General features: G+C 38.4%; 1 protein-coding gene and 2 long non-coding RNA genes across 7 annotated transcripts in view; 2 read left to right on the top strand and 1 right to left on the bottom strand.

Annotated features, from left to right (window-relative positions):
* LOC122409840 (uncharacterized) overlaps nucleotides 1–10,707 on the top strand; it is a 14,947-nt gene extending 4,240 nt beyond the window's left edge. The window contains exon 2 of the long non-coding RNA XR_006260771.1: nucleotides 10,348–10,707. This is a non-coding gene — a long non-coding RNA (uncharacterized lncRNA). The remainder of the gene's footprint in view (nucleotides 1–10,347) is intronic.
* LOC122409839 (uncharacterized) lies at nucleotides 2,676–4,368 on the top strand. Of its 4 annotated transcripts, XR_006260769.1 has the most exons (3): nucleotides 2,676–2,834; nucleotides 2,924–3,169; nucleotides 3,248–4,368. It is a non-coding gene; the product is annotated as an uncharacterized lncRNA (long non-coding RNA). The 4 variants fall into 4 exon arrangements; XR_006260768.1 differs by having other exon boundaries at nucleotides 2,676–3,146; XR_006260770.1 differs by having other exon boundaries at nucleotides 2,676–3,151.
* Nucleotides 4,447–18,693, bottom strand: Nrg (Neuroglian). 2 transcript variants are annotated; one of them, XM_043417685.1, is made up of 12 exons: nucleotides 18,542–18,693; nucleotides 17,138–17,212; nucleotides 16,533–16,556; nucleotides 15,651–15,783; nucleotides 13,111–14,526; nucleotides 12,469–12,932; nucleotides 11,383–12,313; nucleotides 10,769–10,988; nucleotides 10,513–10,669; nucleotides 9,837–10,109; nucleotides 8,843–8,935; nucleotides 4,447–8,550 (listed from the first exon to the last, which is right to left on the bottom strand). In XM_043417685.1, exons 2-11 carry the CDS (start codon nucleotides 17,190–17,192, stop codon nucleotides 8,844–8,846), a joined length of 3,765 nt encoding a protein of 1,254 aa, XP_043273620.1. In that variant the 5' UTR covers nucleotides 17,193–17,212; nucleotides 18,542–18,693; the 3' UTR covers nucleotides 4,447–8,550; nucleotide 8,843. The 2 variants fall into 2 exon arrangements, with proteins under 2 accessions (XP_043273620.1, XP_043273621.1); XM_043417686.1 differs by lacking the exon at nucleotides 16,533–16,556.

Here is an 18,693-nt window from a genome sequence, read left to right as displayed (position 1 = left end):
CTCGCGTACGCGAGAGCCTCGTGTGCCTTGCGAGATAGCCCCGAAGGAAGGAACCAGTTTTTAACGTCAGTTCGCCGCCCGGACTATCGTATACGTTGGGTCAGAGTGAAAAGGGCTTATCGGGTGTGGAAAGTCGCGAACCTCGCGTCGTTTCGACCGTTTATATCTACACATAAATGCTAATAACAAACCTACATATAAATATACATATATATGTGCTTCGTCGTTTGCACTGATCTGGAGGAGCAGGAGGAAGATCCGAAATAAAACAGACACACAAACGAGTTTCGTACACACAATTCTTTATTCGCGTATGCGTATATGCAGAATATCAGTCGACCTTGTTCTCACGGCGTATCGTTTCGTCGTCGCGACGCCGGTTGTGATAGACAGGAGCGCACGTACTGCCCCCTACTTAGCGAAGTGAATCACTTTTCGCCCCGCACCTTGCAGGAGAAGAACGAAATAGAGAGAGAAAAAACTCCGTCAACTCTTCTTCCTATATACCCCTCCCCCCCCCCCCTCTCCTGCCATTGGCTCGGTTCCACTCCCCTTCTAACCTTCACGCCCATCGTAGAGTTGTAATTTTATAAATATATTTACGTATATGCATGTATGTAATCCCTCCCTCACGAAAGACCAGGACCTTCGCCCTTATACGCCTGTAATGTGCCTGTAATAACATAATTGGACGCGTATAACACGATATGTTGCAAAGCCACCGAGAAATTACGATCGATACGTGCCCAATTGAGGACACTAAGTGTCCTACAACCTCGTCATTATGTCGTTTCACTTATTTATTTCTCTCGCAAGACTCAGCGGAGATATCCATTTGTGTTTTTCTTGCACTTTTTGATTTTTTCGAATTTATTTTCTCGCGAACGAGAATATCGATGCAGGTTATTGATACACTCTCGGGATTACGAAGGATATTGTGTTCCCTCGTTCTCCGCCGAGTTAGCCGGCCAGAGATCAGCGGATGAATAAAGTTGATAACAGTGTTCATTGTATGTGTTTACTGTCGAAGACGCCAAAGGTGGAGGGGCCGGAGAATCGCTAACAAATGGCTCATTGTTGTCTCTTCGCGTATGTTACGCTCTCACTCTCCCCCCCTACCGACCCTCCCTGCGTTTTTCACTTCTTTTTAACCTTCTTTCTTTTCGAGTTTCGTCCAACGCGAGCACGGGCGTGACCCTTCTGCAACAATCGCTCTACGGGCTATTGCAGACATTTTTACTGAGGAATATTAAACTTGGCACTTTTCGGAAGCTTGTCGCGACTTGACTACGAAATTCAGATTCTCATAGAGCACTTATGAAGCTTTGCTTCCACAAATTCAATTAGATTTTTTGACATTTCGATAACGCTTTCGTCAATAAAAATTCGTTTATGGGTTTCGGAATATCTTATCGAAAAAAATGTATAAATAATATTTTATTCATAACGTACTATGAGATTCCGATAAATTTCCATTTGCAGAGTTTTTATGGCCATATGTCGAAAGGTGGAGAAGTGAATAAAGACTATTGAGAATCGCACAGCGTGGCTATATAAAGCAGGAAATGAATAATGATCTTTGACATCCGCGAGTATAGTTAAGATCGTTCGATGGACACCCTATATAAACACCATAAGTGGTCTCCCAACTGCCATATAATATACAATTGATCCTTCGACATAAAGCATATGTGTCGCGGTGCATACGTGTGCGCGTATAAAATACAGGAAAAATAAGAAAGAGAGAAAGAGATTCTTTGAGAGTAGAACAAAACGATCCGAGGGTCGCGTCTCTGTGTGCGAACGCTACGCTTCAACCGCAGTCAGACTGCCGATTATTCTCGATCGAAAGTTTTTTGCAGTCAGAGCATCTTCCCCCTCTCCCTCACTCTTTCTATCTTTCCTCCCTCTGTCTCCTTCTACATCGCCAGGACCCTGTTTTGTCGTCGCCAAAGCTGATTGGACTACCGTTGAATCACACCACAAATGCTAATATCTGATTGAGCCTCAAATAATAAAAATAGCACAAAACGTCGTTTATTCCGCAGATCATCTCTTCAATAATCAAACTCATCATCCGAGCACTCGAAATTCAATTGAGCCCAAGACCATAAAAAAGGTGTACGAACAGTGACATCTGTTTTTCCAAAAAACAACCCAAGCTTAAATAGATTACTCCCTTCCGCGTGAAAAATGTACGTGTGAATAGCAACGAGGTTTGCTCGCGCTGGCTGAACTTTCTGCACTATTCTGCACTTTCGTGAGTTACGACATCACTATATATATATATATAAAAGTGCAGAAAGTTCAGCCAGCGGGAACAGACCTTATCTCGACTGGCATCGTGCCATCCCCACATTTACCAGACTGAACTTCCGCTCGCTTCAATCGTTCCTCCAATTGACGGTTGAAATGACAATACACAATTGCAGATAAATAGCTTTCGAACTTTCCGAATTAGCATAAAATCGAATATTGTTTGAATTTTTATTAACGCTCTAATTTATTCAATTTTTTTATGTTTCTTCGTTGGTTTAAACAAATACTCATTTGCGATTTGAACTATGCAGTTTGAAAAAAAAACGTTTCGGGAAATAGGTGGGGAAAGGAGGGAGCGCATGAGACGCGGTAGGGGCAAGAGGGAAAGGGAAGAAGATCAGCACAGTCCACAGTGTTCATTTCTCACGGAGTGATCTCGGGTCTCGAATCACGACGATCTTGCTCACCCTACCTATGTATATCCCCGGCTTGAGAAAGCTCTTTTTTCGTTTCACGGTATATTTCACATCATATACATCTCTCCGTTTCTGGCGATGTCGAAGGGTCTGCTAAATGTGTGCTTGATTTTTTCGTCTTAACTCGAAGCATCGATGTGTTTAACGGACAAAAAACCTGTCTCGCATAATTGCAATATCGGTCACAGATCTCGCGCAAGTCGTTCTGTCTCGAGACCTGCCTCGCTTTGGACAAAAGACAAACAGAGAGGGACAGAGACCTGTTCAGACAGAACCCTCCGTTTTTCACGTCAACGCTACGCTACGCCGAGATCGAAACGAGAACGGGACGAAGACAGAAACAGCGAGAGATAAAGGAAGAGAGAATGAGAACGACACGGAGGCGAAGACGAGTCCTGGCGCCTGCAGGAGGTCCGGTAGACCCTACGTATTTTGTAAACGCTTTTGACTCGTTAACACCCTGTGATGATCGATCGTAATCACTAAATTTATACTTGTACGGGCATTTTCAGGTTAAAATAACACAATGACCAAACGCCGGCTTCTGGATTATGTTCAATTTAAAAAAAAAACTTATTTTAAAACCGTCGAAGTCATTGACTGCACTGCATCATATAAAATGGTCTCGCATTTTGCCTCTGGGATGAGAAAACGTGACCCAAAAGTTGAGTTTTTTTACATATAAAATATGAAAAATCGAGAAAATTTTATAACCCGGGTGACAGCTCAACATTTTGAGAACAGACAGCAATTGCTTCATGTATTTTCATAGGAATTTGCCCGGATTTGTATGAAAAAAATGACATTTCGTATTCGGCGTTGCCCCCGGAATTTTTTTCGCCGAAAATGTAAGAAAAAGCATAACAATTTTGGTAGAAGCGAGAAAAGAGGGAGTCTCGTATTACGGAAGAAAACTGTAGTCTGTCATTGATAGATTTCGACAAAGAATCCCATATACGGGGTTGGTGAGCTCGGTAAATCGAAGTTGTAAAAAAAATATTTGGAATCGAAGTATGAGGATCTCGTAGAGAAGGAAGCAACAAAAGGATAGCTTGAGATCGATCGTTTTGTTTTTTTCCCGTTCCAAGGGAGTCGGAGGAGACTTTCAGGTGCCCGTAGAAAGATTTCTGGTGTGTTTACAGGCTTGAGAATATCGACGTAATAGAAGCTAACGATCTCGGTATTGTTTTCCTTTCTATTCTATTTTTGAACATCCGTTTTTTTTAGAGCTGAAAATAAATGAATGTCTTCGAGGCTGGTTATGGTTTCGATTGGTTTTTCATTTTTCTTTTTTTTTTTTTTCTTTATTATTGACATGGGGTATGGGGTGGGATGTTACATGGACGTATGATGGAATGCACGTTATAAAGATCGATAGTAAACTAACAAACTTAAAAATTAAATACATATATATATATTTATATATATATCGACCAAATTTTTCTTTTCTTCATATATCGAAAATAATAAAAAATTGTATGACGGTGTAATTCTCCTTTCTTGTCAACCTTCGCATCTACATTTAAAAAACGCTCTCCTATTTTAACGGTAAATCGTCAAAAATACGACGATGTTGTGTAACTTTCGTAGAAAAAAAAAACCATAGCCTAAAAAACGCTGTCGCCGTTCACCAAAAATGCACAAAAGTACATAAACTTGAATGATTTCCTTTCGATAATCGTGTCGCTGTTGTTTTTGTTTTCATTATTTGTTTTTTTTTTTTTTTTCAGTTTATTTATATTTCTGTTAACGCGTGTGCCATTCGAGCATTGCAATGACGAGAAAAATCATTTTTCCCCCTCACGTAACTCTAGCAAAGATTGTGGTACGGAAGGAACGAAAGAAAAATTAAACATTGGCAATGAACCAGCACACGATAAATATCCAACGAGAAACGCTTTTTTCGCTTTGCCACAAGAAAATCTCGAATCATTCGTCGAACGTTTACACAGTTTTTTTTTTCGAACGTCGATTTTTCATTTTCTCTTGCTCCTCTCTCTCTCTCTCTCTCTGTATGTGGCTAATAAATAAGGATCTTCGTTGAGAAAAAATAAGTGAAAAAACAATGAACGTATGCCGGTACGTTGTACGATAGATCTCGCTATCGATTAATAAAACGTTAATCGTATTAACAATAAAACAGAGCATTTAAGCATAATTAATCCGAGGATTATCAAAATGTTGAATCGATTATTTAGGATTATTTATATATCACTAAGGCGGACAACACGGTGATCAGGCGCTAACGACAAGCGATGCATTGTTGTATGTTAATTTAATTATTTCATTCTTCCGTTCAATGTTTTTTCTTTCTATTATTACATTCCTTTTGATTCGTCAACACGTTGAGAAAATGTCCGCATAAGGAATTCCTCGTCTGACCGCTGTGCGGCAGTCTGTTCGTTTGTTTTTTTTTGTTTTCTTTTCAATCTTCAACTTCTGTATGAGTTTGCAAATGCATTTCGAGTTTGGTGAATTACGAGAGATCTTCATATTTTATAAACTGTTACAACAAAACTCGAATAAAAAAAATTGCTCCGCGGCGTGCAGAATATTCGGAGCATCGCTTCCGGTAAACGCAACGGGGGGCGGGGGGGGGGGGGGGGGAACTAGAATTCTATGACAAGCACGTAGGATGGTGCAAAAAATGTTTACAAAAAGGCGTAAAAAGTGTAAAAAAAGAGAAGGAAAAAAATGTACGTAAAAAAGCTCACAAATCACTCATACAAATATACACTGGAAGTTTACATGGAGGATGGCTTTGAGTTTTGTTAATTCCTATCTAACTTGAGATTCGTGGTTTGAGATTTAAGCCCTTTGAGAGATTTGCGCTGCCGTCCATCATTCCTTTTGCTTCTCTCCTACGCCTCAGACACTTTTGTCTTTTTTTCGCTTCTTTTCGCGGGTCGCAATCCGAGAATAGCACGATAGAAAAATATACTGAAACGCGTATGCCGAAGTGTGATTTTTATCTTTCCTCTCGCCTTTTCATTTATCGACTATTACTCCGGACTCGGAAGTCGTAGTGACGAATGAAAAATTTCGCTTAAATTTTACAACGAGTATAATGTTGAAACGAATCTTTTTTCTTTTCAACGTCGCTCGCGTAACATCGCAAAATCGTATTGAACAAAATTCGAGTCCCCTTGTACGATGTTGAATACAAAAATCGTTGAAACCGTTTTTTCCACTTTTCCATCGATCTTAACAAAATTGCTAAGTTTATTTGTATCCATTAGAAAAATCAAATTTGTCATTTCAACGATTCTAATTTCAACATCTTCCTTCCCTACATTCATTACCGGCGACCAACACCGACATTTTTGTATGTGTTTGTGTGTATCTGTGTATATGCATATATTATTTTCATTTGTATATACGAGTAAACGAATCGGTTTTTTCTTTCTTTCGTTTCGATGAATTTCGAGAGAATTGACGACGAGTAACTTTTCCTTAGTATTTCATTAAGATTTTTTGTTTTGTTTTGTGTTTAAACGACATTTAGTACTGTAAACTTTGCTTATCTTTCCCCGACACTATCCCGAAAATCTCGAATGCACGTGTGTAAATCCGCGTAGTAATTTGAATTTATTATATTTTTTGTTCTGTTTTTTATACGGCGGTATTTTTGTTTCACGATTATTCCTGTGCGACGTGCCATTGCTTCCCTTCTTTTGACTCAATTTTTTTTCATCATTCCGTTTGTTTTTCAATACCTTAACGTTCATCGCAAAACATTTCATTACAGAAATGCGACATAATGATTATTAATAATAGCTGCTCTTGTGTCATCGCATTCCTTCGGAATTCTAACACTAATTAATAATTAATATATATATATATATATATATATAATATCTCCATATATTTAATGCTTTAATATATTAAATAGTCATGTGTGGTAAATCTACGCTCATTAAGGTGTGCTAGAGGAAAAAAAATAATCATAATACAATGATAATAATGAAAGTCAATCGCCAAACGAATAATCGAACGTAAAGAAGACAAAGAAAAAAACATTCGTCTTTTCTTTTCCGTTACGTATGCGTTTTTTCCCCCTCCTTTTTTTTCTTCTTTATTTTGTATTTTTTAGCTAAAGCGTGTCTCACATACAAAAAGCAACAGTTAGAGGCCTTGTTCCGTTTTCTCTCTTTCTTTCTTTCTTTCCTTTCGCTCCTTACTTACTTTTCTCAATAATTTCTCTTATTTAATATCAATTGTCGAATATGCCCTCCTCGCTGGTTTTTTTCCCCTCATCCATGTCGACGTAAAATCATTTCTCTATTTTACGTCATAAATGTGTTATTTGTTTTCTTTCTTGGCCCGCAGTCTGCAGAGTAAAAATATTTGCGAATATTCGATCTATTCGAGAATTATTTGCTTGTCTTTTTTCAGCCATTATTTTTCTTTCTCTTCGAAATCTCGTATTGAATAGATGTATGTTTATATATATATATATTTATATATAAGTGTGAGTGTATAATTAAACGTTTACGTTCAGTCGAGGCCAGATATTCGGGCTTTTTTTGAATATGTTAATCGAAGGTTGCATCGTCCGATTGCAACGGAAATTCGCGTTCTTTCATTTTTCCGTCCATTTGTTTACAATTGATTTTTTGATTTTCCAATGCGAAGGCTTAAAGAAAATTTTGACACAAAAATTCATGGCTAATATTTGCCTAACAAATTCTAACGATGAAGAAAAAGAAAGTGGAATTTCGGTACAGTCTAACGATGCAAAATTGAACTTCATTCATCTTCTACTATTTCGCATAGTACTTTCGAACTCTGAGCTTGCACAATTTCTTCTTTCGAATTTCATTTCACCTTCATATGTTTGGAGAAATAAATTCTGAAGATCGCCCAAGAACAATCGCGCTTTGATCTTCATAGAATATTTGAAATGAACAATACAAACGTAACTCTCAAACCCTGTAATACACCCGGCGATTAAAGCCCAATTTCTGGCCCGTTCAAAATTTTGCTGGCGACGCGACGATATTCATATATTTTTATTTATTTTTCTCCAATTTTTTATGATTTTTTTGTTGCTCCTCCCAATTTTTCGTACTTCGTTTTTTTCTCTCTCAATTTCTACAACTATTATTCCGTAGATTAGCTTTGCCGACTACGGAACACCTAACGTATCGTCTTTGGGTTTTTCAATTAACGAGAATCATTAGCACGTGAAATTACATGTAAAATAATACGAAAGAATTGCAAAAATAGCGTACAAACGTTTATCGTGAATTTTTTTTTTTTTCATTTTAATACTGAAGGAAGTTTCAGAAAAACATTGGACAAAAATTCTTTGCATGCACAATAACTCCATCACGCATTTTTTATATTCGTTTATCATCAATAATAACATGCGTAAAAATGCATCATTCCATTTGCAAGTCAGTCGAACGATATCAGGTAATCGATAAAACCCAAAAAGACGAAGAAAAGAAAAAAAATTCTAAGTGGCAGTAAAGAGTGTTGGACGTTGCGCTCCCGGCGCAAATTTGAGAATTTAGCGGCTGCTTTTTTGTTCTGTTTTTTTTTCTTTCTTTTTTTGGCAGGCAAGGATTGTGTGTGGCTCGTCATGTTAGTACGACGGAGTCAAAGTTTTTTTTCCCTTTAACGTTGGTAAAAAAAAAAATCGATAAAAAAAACTATAACGACGTTGCGTACGATTGAATTAGTGAAATGTTTTATACACGGCGACTTTACACGTACGTTGCCATCGTCCCGGTTGGAATCGTTGGCGTTTCCTCTGGTCTTCCTTTTGGACCGTACTGCCCGATGAAAGAACCGTCCTCGGTAAAACGACCTGCAAATTTTTAAACAACCAAGCGCACTTTAATGATTCGTTCTCAAACAGAAACGAGGAAAAAAAAAACGAGTTTTCAACGGTTGAATCGAAATTTCGAGAGAAAGGTTAATATTTCATGGTCATAACGAAAACTCGTTTTACCTCGTTTCTGTAACGAAAATTTCGATGATTGAAATTTCTATTGGTTCAAAAGGATCTACGGGATAAGCGTTGAATAATTGGCATTGAACAATAACCAACATCAAAACAATCACAAAACGTGAGAAAAAGAGTTCATTGTTTTACTTACCTTAGACCAGGGTCGCAAATGCCTGAGAATTGGGCTCCGGTTTCCTCTGTCGGCCATACTGACCGATGAATGAGCCATCCTCGTTCATACCCTCTGTTTTTTTTTACATTTTTCAAACGTAACGAAAAAAAAAAAAAAAAAACAAATAAAGCGAATAATAAAAAATGTGTAGAGTAGAAACAAAAAAACGTAAAAATATTGCATGTGTTTCGTCGTCTTGATGAATAAATGATTGAAAATGCTGAGATTAATGATTTAGTGGAGATAAAAGTGCTAACGAATCAACCGAAAATTCATCGGAATAAGTGAATTATGACAAATAAAAATCTATATTCCGAGAACTGCTTACAGGAAAGCAGAGAATGGAATTGGATTGAGTTCACGAATTAAATAGTACTGAATAAATGAAAGAATCGAGGATTTAAATAAAAATTGGGAAATTCATCGACGAAAATGAGAGGACTTTGGGAAATTGGAGTGGTAAATTTCTACGACTGAACTTTGACACGAATATGTACACAAAAATACACACAAGCAGGTGCTATTCTACTTGCTAATAATCGATTGGTCTACACGACAAGAATTATGAAATAAATTTTATAGTGAAATTCATAGTACAAATCAGCGTGGCACATTGGAACGTGGAAACGACTGTGAAAATCATATCGGTTTAAAGGACTTGAGCGAGAACGTGCATATTTTTCGGAGTTCAAATTTTATGCGCTAATTTTTAGCGTGATAGACACTACTTTCATGATTTAATATTTTCTCAAAAAATCACTAGATACAACCATTAACCATTGTCCATATTTAAATTGAAATTGAGTTTATGGACAATATGGAAAATATTTTCTGTCGTTTCTTCGTTCCTATGATTGTCATGATGGACTGCAGACCATCACTTTTTCCGAGACAGTGAATTGAGTGATTGGAAAATGTGCGTACGTGGTGAAAATGAGAAATGAAAAAAAAAAAATTTGAAACGCAAGCTTACCGGTATCGCCCTCGCCGTATTCGGCCATCGAGTCCGTATCAGATTCAGGATGTTTACCATCGTGATGCGATGATGAGGCGAGAGACGCCCGACCACCCGCCGATTTCGTATCGAGTGGTTGCGAATATTCGTGGAAACCACCCTCATCCGGATAGTCGCCGCGACCAGCAGCGAGCTCGCGTTCGTGCACCGCGTATTTACCCCCACGATTGCGTTTTATCACGCAAACTATTATCAGCACGACTAGCAGAAAAGCAATGGCCAACATCATCCCTGTAAAATCAGAAAAAAAATTGAAATCAACGTGTCCAAAGATCAGTAACATTGCAAACCTTCTTTCGTAAATTATTTATCATGTGAAACGCTCATTCAGAAACAGCTTTCCATTGAAAATATTTAGCATAAATAAATATTTGAATTGAAGTTTTTACAAAGAGAGAAAAAACCAATAACAGTGAGAGGAAAATTTACGCTGGAAGAATATTACAAATAATGTATTTTTTTCTTTCAGGAACCACCAAGAAAATCCCACAGCCGAATAATAAATTTATCGAATAATCGAGGAAAGATAAAAGATATTAAAAAATTGTAATAGACTTAAATAAACGACAGTAACTCTCAAAGTCGTGGCGCTTGACTCGTAGAATTCGATTGAACAATAAAATGTATGAATCACCTATGAACCATCCGGCGGTAGCGTAATTCTCCTTCGGCTGAATAATCGGGCCTTCGCTGCTCGTTTCAACTTCTTGCGGCTTACTCTCCGTCAGATGATTTCCGTCAACGGCGACAACGCTCACGACATAAACCTCGCCACTTTGAAGACCTCGGATCTAAGAAAAAAATCGTTTAATAAAACTTTATTCTTGAACATTTCTGTGTATATTATATCGAAATGGAAATATTATTGACAATAGTGGAAATCTACAAACCTCGAGCTCGTTCGACTGGAATTCAGGATCGGTTTCCCGGAATATTGTTTCACCCTTGAGCTTGTATTTAGCGTAAAAGTGACTGCCTGGATAACCGTTCAAATTTGGTATCCATATCACCTTAATATTAGAATAACCGTTTTCTTTCGGGAATGTCTCCCACGTGAAATGAGGCATGTCTGGTTTTTGCGAGTGTCTCGTACGTTGCTCGATGTAGAAGCTGCACGATTGTGACAAACCACGATTAAGGACATTGAATATCTCAGTATTAAAGTTTTGAAAGAAAAATGTATTGTAAATCATGAAAGGGAAAATGACGTTAGAAATCATTAGAAGAAAAGTACGAGTCAAAATGTTTGATGATTTCGTACCGAATCAGAGTTTTTGTTGACATAAAACTAATTTTCTTGTTTATCGTTAATTTCCTCAGATTCGTGAATCAATTCCAACTTTTGGATGATATTTTCGATCATGAATATGAAAAATGTGTTGCATTGACGAAATTTGATAAGCACAATCGTTGATAAAACTAAATTTATAAAATAAAATTTTAAATGATCTAAGAGATACGAGGACCAAAGTAAAAAAGCAAAGTTTATACGATGAAAACTCACTCATCGCCTTCGTCAATTCTCGTGGTAGCTTTGACGTGGATCCGGTAATTAGTGTTTGGCGCCAAACTAGCCAATTTGGCGCTAGTTGCTTCGGGATTGAGAACGTGAGGTTGTCTTTCGAGAAGAGGTCCGAGAGCAGTGCCATTGACGATTTGATAATAAACGCGATATCCGGTGAGAATACCGTTGGTTTCGGCGGGCCTGGTCCATTTGAGCCAGAGAGCGCTCGAGCCGATGGGGAATGCATCGAGACTAAGAATCGTTCCGGGTTTTCCTTCGGGCGTGTTGAAGCTCAAAACTTCGGAGGGTGGACCGTTGTAGCGTCCGTTGAAAGCGAGAACGCGAACGTAATTTTTGCTGTACGGAACGAATTTGTCGATAACAGCGCGTGTTCGATTTCCAACGGTGACTTCGCGCATTCCTTCTTCACCGTCTCTCTCGATCCACGTTTGTATTCTATAACCACGTAATTCACCTCGAACGGAACTTTCGGGAACGGGGTTCCAGGACAACTCGGCGCTAGTGCTTGAAACGACTTTAATGAGAGTGAAATTATTTGGCGCCTGGGTCGGCTGATCCTCGCCGGAATAGCCGATCACCACTTGCGGCACCGCTGACGATTCTCCCTTCTCGTTTATCGCGACTACTTTTATCTGATATCGCTGATAAGTTGGTTGATTGTCAATTTGCAATCGATGCACTTTCCAATCGTGAATTTCCTCTTGCACCCAAGGCTCTCCCGGTATGTCACGTCTATATGTAACTCTGTACAAAAACTTCGGTGCGTTGTGCTCTATTTGAGGCATCACTGTCCAGCTTATCACTATGTTTTGCGGATCGGTGCCGTTACCCATCACGTTGCCGGGATTTTTGTATGGCACGTCTGGCTGGGTCGTACATACAGTTCCATGACTTGACGCCACGGATGGTCCTGCGAGAAAATAGTTCAGCAGGTTATTTTGGTCACGAATGTAAAAGGAATCCGATCGCTGCTTTTTCCACTTATATTTTCATTACTCCAGAAATGGAAAACGGTTTAAATTTATTTAAATTTACTTTTGATCGATTATTGAATACTGAAATTACCTATTTTATTCCACGCCAAAACGCGGAAAGTGTAATTGGCCCACGGTGACATGGGAATAATGTAAGTTTGTTCTGTAGCCGGTATGTGTTCAGCCGCTACTTCCCAAGCGTCTGGAGTAAAAGAGGTATTGTATTGAGCGGTATATCGCAAAATCGGAGCTCGGTTATCTCCCATGGGAGACCAACGAATTTTGGCTTCATTCGAATAGCACGTGGTTTCCAGAAGTACCGGAGCGTTTGGCACGTCCTGGACCGTGAGCGTAGCCTGGGCCCTAGCTTCATCGAGTTCGGTGTAAGCTCGACACGTGTAAATTCCTGAATCTAATTCCGTAGTTTTCGTTATCGAAAGCGAATGATCGTCCAATGCCTGTTGGAATCTTGGTTCAGCCTCCGTATCTATGGGCTCTCCGTTGCTCAACCATTCAATAGTCAACGGTAAACTTGGATCGGATACGGCGTTGCATCTGAAAATAAATATAAACATTGAGCTTGAAATAAAAAATCTTCAAGTTATTCACGAAAAGTTTACAGGAGAAATTTTCAATTGAAAAGTGGTCTCAGCAATATTGCTGAGAGCCTGTAATATTCTGTAGAACTACAACCTGAAATTTTACTTCATTTTTTATGTAAATCGAAACGAACCTGAAGGTGGCAGTAGTTCCGGCAGAAACTTCGTAGTTCTCGGGCGAGTGAGTGATTTTAGTGTGTTCCTTTACAACGAGACTAGCACTGGCTTCGTCAGAGCCCAATTTGTTAGAAGCATGGCAAGTGTAAGAACCACTGTCCAAGAATCCGACATTTTTTATTTCCAAATCTCCAGTAATGAGCGTTTTGTAACGACCACCGGTGAGTTCTTGTCCGTTGCGAATCCATTTGATAGCCGGCTTCGGAGCACCGAAAGCTCTACAGGTGAGACGAACGTCTTCGCGATCAACGGTTGCAAGATCCATGGGAGGTTGTGTGATTTCAGCCTTAAGTGCCAAGACATTGACATAAACATCTTTGTAAACGTAACCAAGTGCATTGGTAGCGTTACAACCATAGTTTCCGGTATCGGTTTTCGTCAATTTTTCAATCACGATGGAATTCTTAGAGACTTTTCTACGAGGATTCGGTGGACTTTCTGCGATTGGTTTGCCGTTGTGTATCCATTTGATTTGCGGTTCCGGTAAGCCCCGGGCTTCGCAACGAAATTCGACGGTTTCGTCCTCAGCGGCGTTTATAACTTCCGGCTCAACGGTGAAGTACGGAACAGCTTGAACTTTGAGATTGATCGAATGTGATTTGGCCGTACCAACACCGTTCGAAGCTTCGCAAGTGTAGGTTCCTTCATCCTCGAACGTAGCCGTTTTAATGATCAAAGACTTGCCATAATTTCCTTGAGTAACTCGATCGGTCGGTTGTAATCGAACGCCGTTTTTGAGCCACACCGTTTGCGGTAACGGCGTACCACCGTAAATACAATACAATTCTATTTTTTTCCCTCTCAATGCCACCTCGTTCTTCCTGCTGACGTATTGCTTGACCGGCTCGTGTTTGTTTTGGTTTGCCGACGATCCAGTCGACACGACATTTAATTGAAAACGATTTCCTACTTTGTATTCCTTTCGATACAACGACGTTGCCGCACAAGCGTAATAAAAGTCATTTGATGCATCGGCTCTGGTCACGTTACTGAACCAAAGATTTCCCTCTGGATCCAATGTCATTCGTGTATTGTTTATCGATTTAATTTTACCCTCCGCATCTTGGATGAGCCAATAGACGTTCGGCTTTGGCCAACCATCCGGCGGCTGACACGTCATCTTGAAGGGTTCACCCTCGTCCGCGTTCAAAGTCTTCGGATCCTCGTCTTTGAACGAGTTCAATTCTGCTTTTCTCAAGAATACCGAATTCGAGGTGGCTGTTCCCCATTCGTTCGTAGCGAAACACTGATACTGTCCCAAATCCTCATCACGTGCCCTCGTTATCACTAACGTACCCCGACCTGGCTGTTGTGAAATTCGATCGTCGTAAGCCGGCCACTCGAATTTCTTCCCGTTCTTTATCCATCTGTACCTGCAATTTACACAAGAGGACGATATTTCATTCACTATGAATTCTCCTTTTCATTCAGCGCTGCAGAAACACTGAGGGAGACGAAATCACCCAATTGACAAGTTTCGTAGCCATAAATAAACGCTCAAGGATTTTTCAATTGTCCAGTCGACTGAACATTATGTCACTTCGAACAGACTTTCGAGTTTCAGCTTCATCTTCTTCATTCGTTTGCAAAGTCATTAGCAAATCAATTTTTTTCCAACTTCTTTCCAGTTTAGTCGCATTTTTCGTTCTCTCGAATATTGAAAAAAATTTTAATGTTAATAAAAAAATGTTCTATTTTTCAGTTATAACTATAATCCCTTGACAAAATTAATTGAGAAAAATTAATTTTTTAATCGAGTGAAAAAAACGTTAATAACCAGTGCAGCCTTAAAAATGGCTCGTAGGGTTCGCATCTCAGTAGTCAATTGAGGCAACATTATTACCAAAGTTCTCCTTAGCTCGAGCTCGTTTTACGGTAACGACGAGAGGGGCACATGTGTCGTGAGTGGTAATTTTATCTCCCTGAGGCCATGAGGTCATCGAAGTAATTAAGATCAGTTTATCTGCTCATTGTAGTGCAAGAAAGTCAAACGTGAACTGAGAGACAGTGGCTAGAAAGTTATTCTTATGAATGAAATTCCTCAATTTACATTCTCCGTTAGTTTTTTTTCTCCCGAAGCCAAACCCGCGTCTGCGCGAATATTTGAATTGATGCAGTGACTCGACGAAATCGTGATTCATTACCGGCGAAAAATACAGTACTGGGTTTTCGATATTTCGGCACGAAAACTCTTCCCATTTTTTGAAAAAAAGCTCAATCTTGTAATTTTTTTTCTCTGTAAACCGAACCGTTTGCATTAATTATTTGAATGCAGTCACAATTACCGTGAATGTTGAGTCATCGATCAAAGAATGTGCTTAAAATTATATTTTCTTTTCTTCGACGCTGACTTGTTTGCACTGGCTTTTTCGAATAATTTTAATAGAAAATTGATCCCTTCCTGGGATCTCAAAAATTCTTTCTTTTTGCCATATTTTCAATAACGTTACCAAGTTACTATCTTGACTCATGGAAAAGTGATAAAAAAAATTCTTACTCAGGTGCTGGTTCACCCTCGGCCTCGCACTCTATGAGAAACGGTTTGTCGTTTTCGTTGAGACTTTGTTGAGCTACTTGAAAGAGTAGCTCGTCTGTGGGCGGTTGTTTTGTTATTCTTGGCGGTGATTGAACTGAAATGAATAACGAATAACACATTGAAGTTGTCGAAATATTTATACCATTAAACATCAGAGTTGTAAATAAAAAAATCAAAGAAGAATACAGTGAATTTTCAGTTTTTTTTCTTTTCAATTTTCATTACAAGCATCTCGTTTTTCTGTCTAAAAAATTGTCAAACTTCCAATTTCTTGATTGATAGACTGGTAGAAAACACTCAGAGTATTTATGTTAATAGAAAAAATGAATAAAAAATATTTCACTCGTTTATCTTGAGCAAATGTATAGCAAAAAAAGAAAATTCACTATAATCATTGATGGAAAATAAAATCACTAATAGTTCAAAGGGAGTCAGCACAGAACATCAAGTAGTAATCTATGCCATTTAGAAAAAAGGTGCAAGCTGGTAATAAACCGTGAGTAAGATTCGAGCAAGAAGGGTAGGTGACTTTGATACATGAACTTGTCTCAAGTTCTAACGGAGTTTCAAGGGAAATGTCATGGCGCTAATAGTTCTATTTCATTTTTGCTAATGCATGATCCTCGAATGTACACATGAAATGATTAATTACTCGTGATAGTATGATGTTTGTGAAGACAGCGTGAATGTTCAAACACCCAAACATTAATTGATATTAATTTATTCGATCGATTATTATCAATGACACGAATGACAGTTATGATTTTAGTATTTCTATTTTTAACGATTAGAAAATTTCAATAAAACTACACGTCTCTCATGAATTCTTTCAATAACTTTCACCTTCTGTAAAATCCGGTATTCGAACTATAATGCAAAATCATCAATTAATCCCAATTCTTAGTTCACATTTAAATAAATACTTCAAATATAGAATATTCAATGCCATTACAGTCCATGCCGTTATTTTTTCCCTGCTAACAGAGAACAAACAATTCTATTTCAAACTTCAAAATTGGTATTTCAAGTTTTTAACAATATTCAAACGTCAAAAAAATGTTCATTCACTTCTACCACACTTTTAGTCCAATCAAGAAAATTCTCAGATAAGTACTATTTAAACAATATTTTTATAGGCTTTTTAATCACCTAGGGTATGACGCTTTGAAAACACTTTTTCACAGAAATTTACCAATTAAAACCTCCCACCAAAACGAATTTGTAGAAATGAATTTTATCCATATGGAAGAAGTTTGGTTCATTAGAAATTTCATGGTTTATATTTTCGAGAATTACAAATTATGGTGATTCCACTGGATACCACTTTCAGAGCGACCTAATTGACATGGAATATCCTATACGTGTTTTGATGCTCTCCTCACCAATATATATATTGATATATTCATATGTGAATTACAAGTGTAGTAAATATTTAATTTTATACTCACTCGAGGCTGATGCGTGTAAGGCGAATGCCGCGATAATAAACAGTGAACACCTCATGATTCTGTTCTATAATGGCTCTGGAAAAAAAACATTCACTGTTTTCATCACGAACTGTTCGAATGGCAACGACTTTTATCGTGGAAACATTTTTGTTTGATCTAATAATAATAATTGTTGAAAATATTAGATTAGAAATGAAGATTTTTTTCAAAATTTTTTTATCCGTCTGACATGAAGTAACACATTGTCAGAGTTCGACGACCGAATTGAACAAGTTGCTTCGATTCCTTGGGCTAAATCGTAACGCGATTTTGCTAGTTTGGCATTTTTCATTATTTCTCAGAATACCGCAACGATCATGTGCGAGGTTATTTTCTTCGAATTTTCCTAATCAAACAAAGCTCGCTGACGACACCGCCAGTAACTCTAGAAAGCGCTCATTTGACAAGAAACGCCTCGTGCATGAATTCGTACGAATTTATCAAGAGACTTGGTGGTATACGTATGCATAAAGGCGTGAACGCGTGTGCGTTTTCGCGTCGTTCGATACCGGTTCCAGTTTCGATTAAACATATTTACAACATTGTTGTTTTTTTTTCCAACATTTGTGTTTGTTTCTTTATTGTTTTGGTATAACGGTTGCCAGTAGAAACGAGGTAATATGGGCGTCCATGTTTCTAACGAAAGGTACACACGGAAAGAGATAACGACACGGTTTGTTGCACAATGATAAACTCAAATGGATACAAGTGCACGGGCTAGATTATATGTTTTGACGAGCAATTCGCGAAAGAGTCCTTGATGAGAATAATAAAAATCTACGTCATTTGACATTCGCGATAAAAATAACGCGTTCGGTAATTCAGGCTTTTGAGACACAATCATGGAGAATTAAATTAAAAAAAAAAAAAAAAAAAAAAAAACCAGGTAGCGCTCACTCGTATGAAGAAACGAAAAACACACGCACAAGTAACACACGTACGGTGATCTCATCGAACTCGATTGCCTCCAAGTTATGACAACATCGTTCGGGAATAGAGTTGGGTGTGTGATGATTTTAAACGCCGTGATCACAAACTTTTTGTTTCGATCGTTTTTTTTGGTCGCTTGAAACAGAGGTATTTTAGGAGAAAATCGATAGGCGTAGGGGCTTTTTAAGTTTTTTTTTAATGCATCCATATAACGAGTAAAGGTGAGTCAGGGAACGCAGGGAGGAGTGTGATAGACAGACTCGAACGGGGCACACCCGAGTGAGCCCAGCATTGATCGGCAACGCGCTTGCTTGTCACTGTTTCTTTCGTATTTCCTTTTCACACCTTTTTCATATTCATTTTTACCATATATATGCTTATAGTTCAAAGTATCGTTGTCACTTTTTCTAAACACTGGTTATTAACGAGACTCACCTATCAGAGCGGCTAATTCACTGCAAAACTACAATCGAGGCATTCTCGAAATAAAAACCACTGACTCTCTGGCCGTTTCACGATGTGTTACACTGCGAGGTATAGAACTCGCTTGTATCAAGCTATAGCAAATTTCACACACATACACACCA

Source organism: Venturia canescens, chromosome 4 (assembly GCF_019457755.1).
Source record: "Venturia canescens isolate UGA chromosome 4, ASM1945775v1, whole genome shotgun sequence".
Classification (NCBI taxonomy): Eukaryota; Metazoa; Arthropoda; class Insecta; order Hymenoptera; family Ichneumonidae; genus Venturia; species Venturia canescens.
The sequence above is the reverse complement of the archived record's forward strand: the minus strand, read 5'-3'. Positions and strand labels throughout refer to the sequence as shown.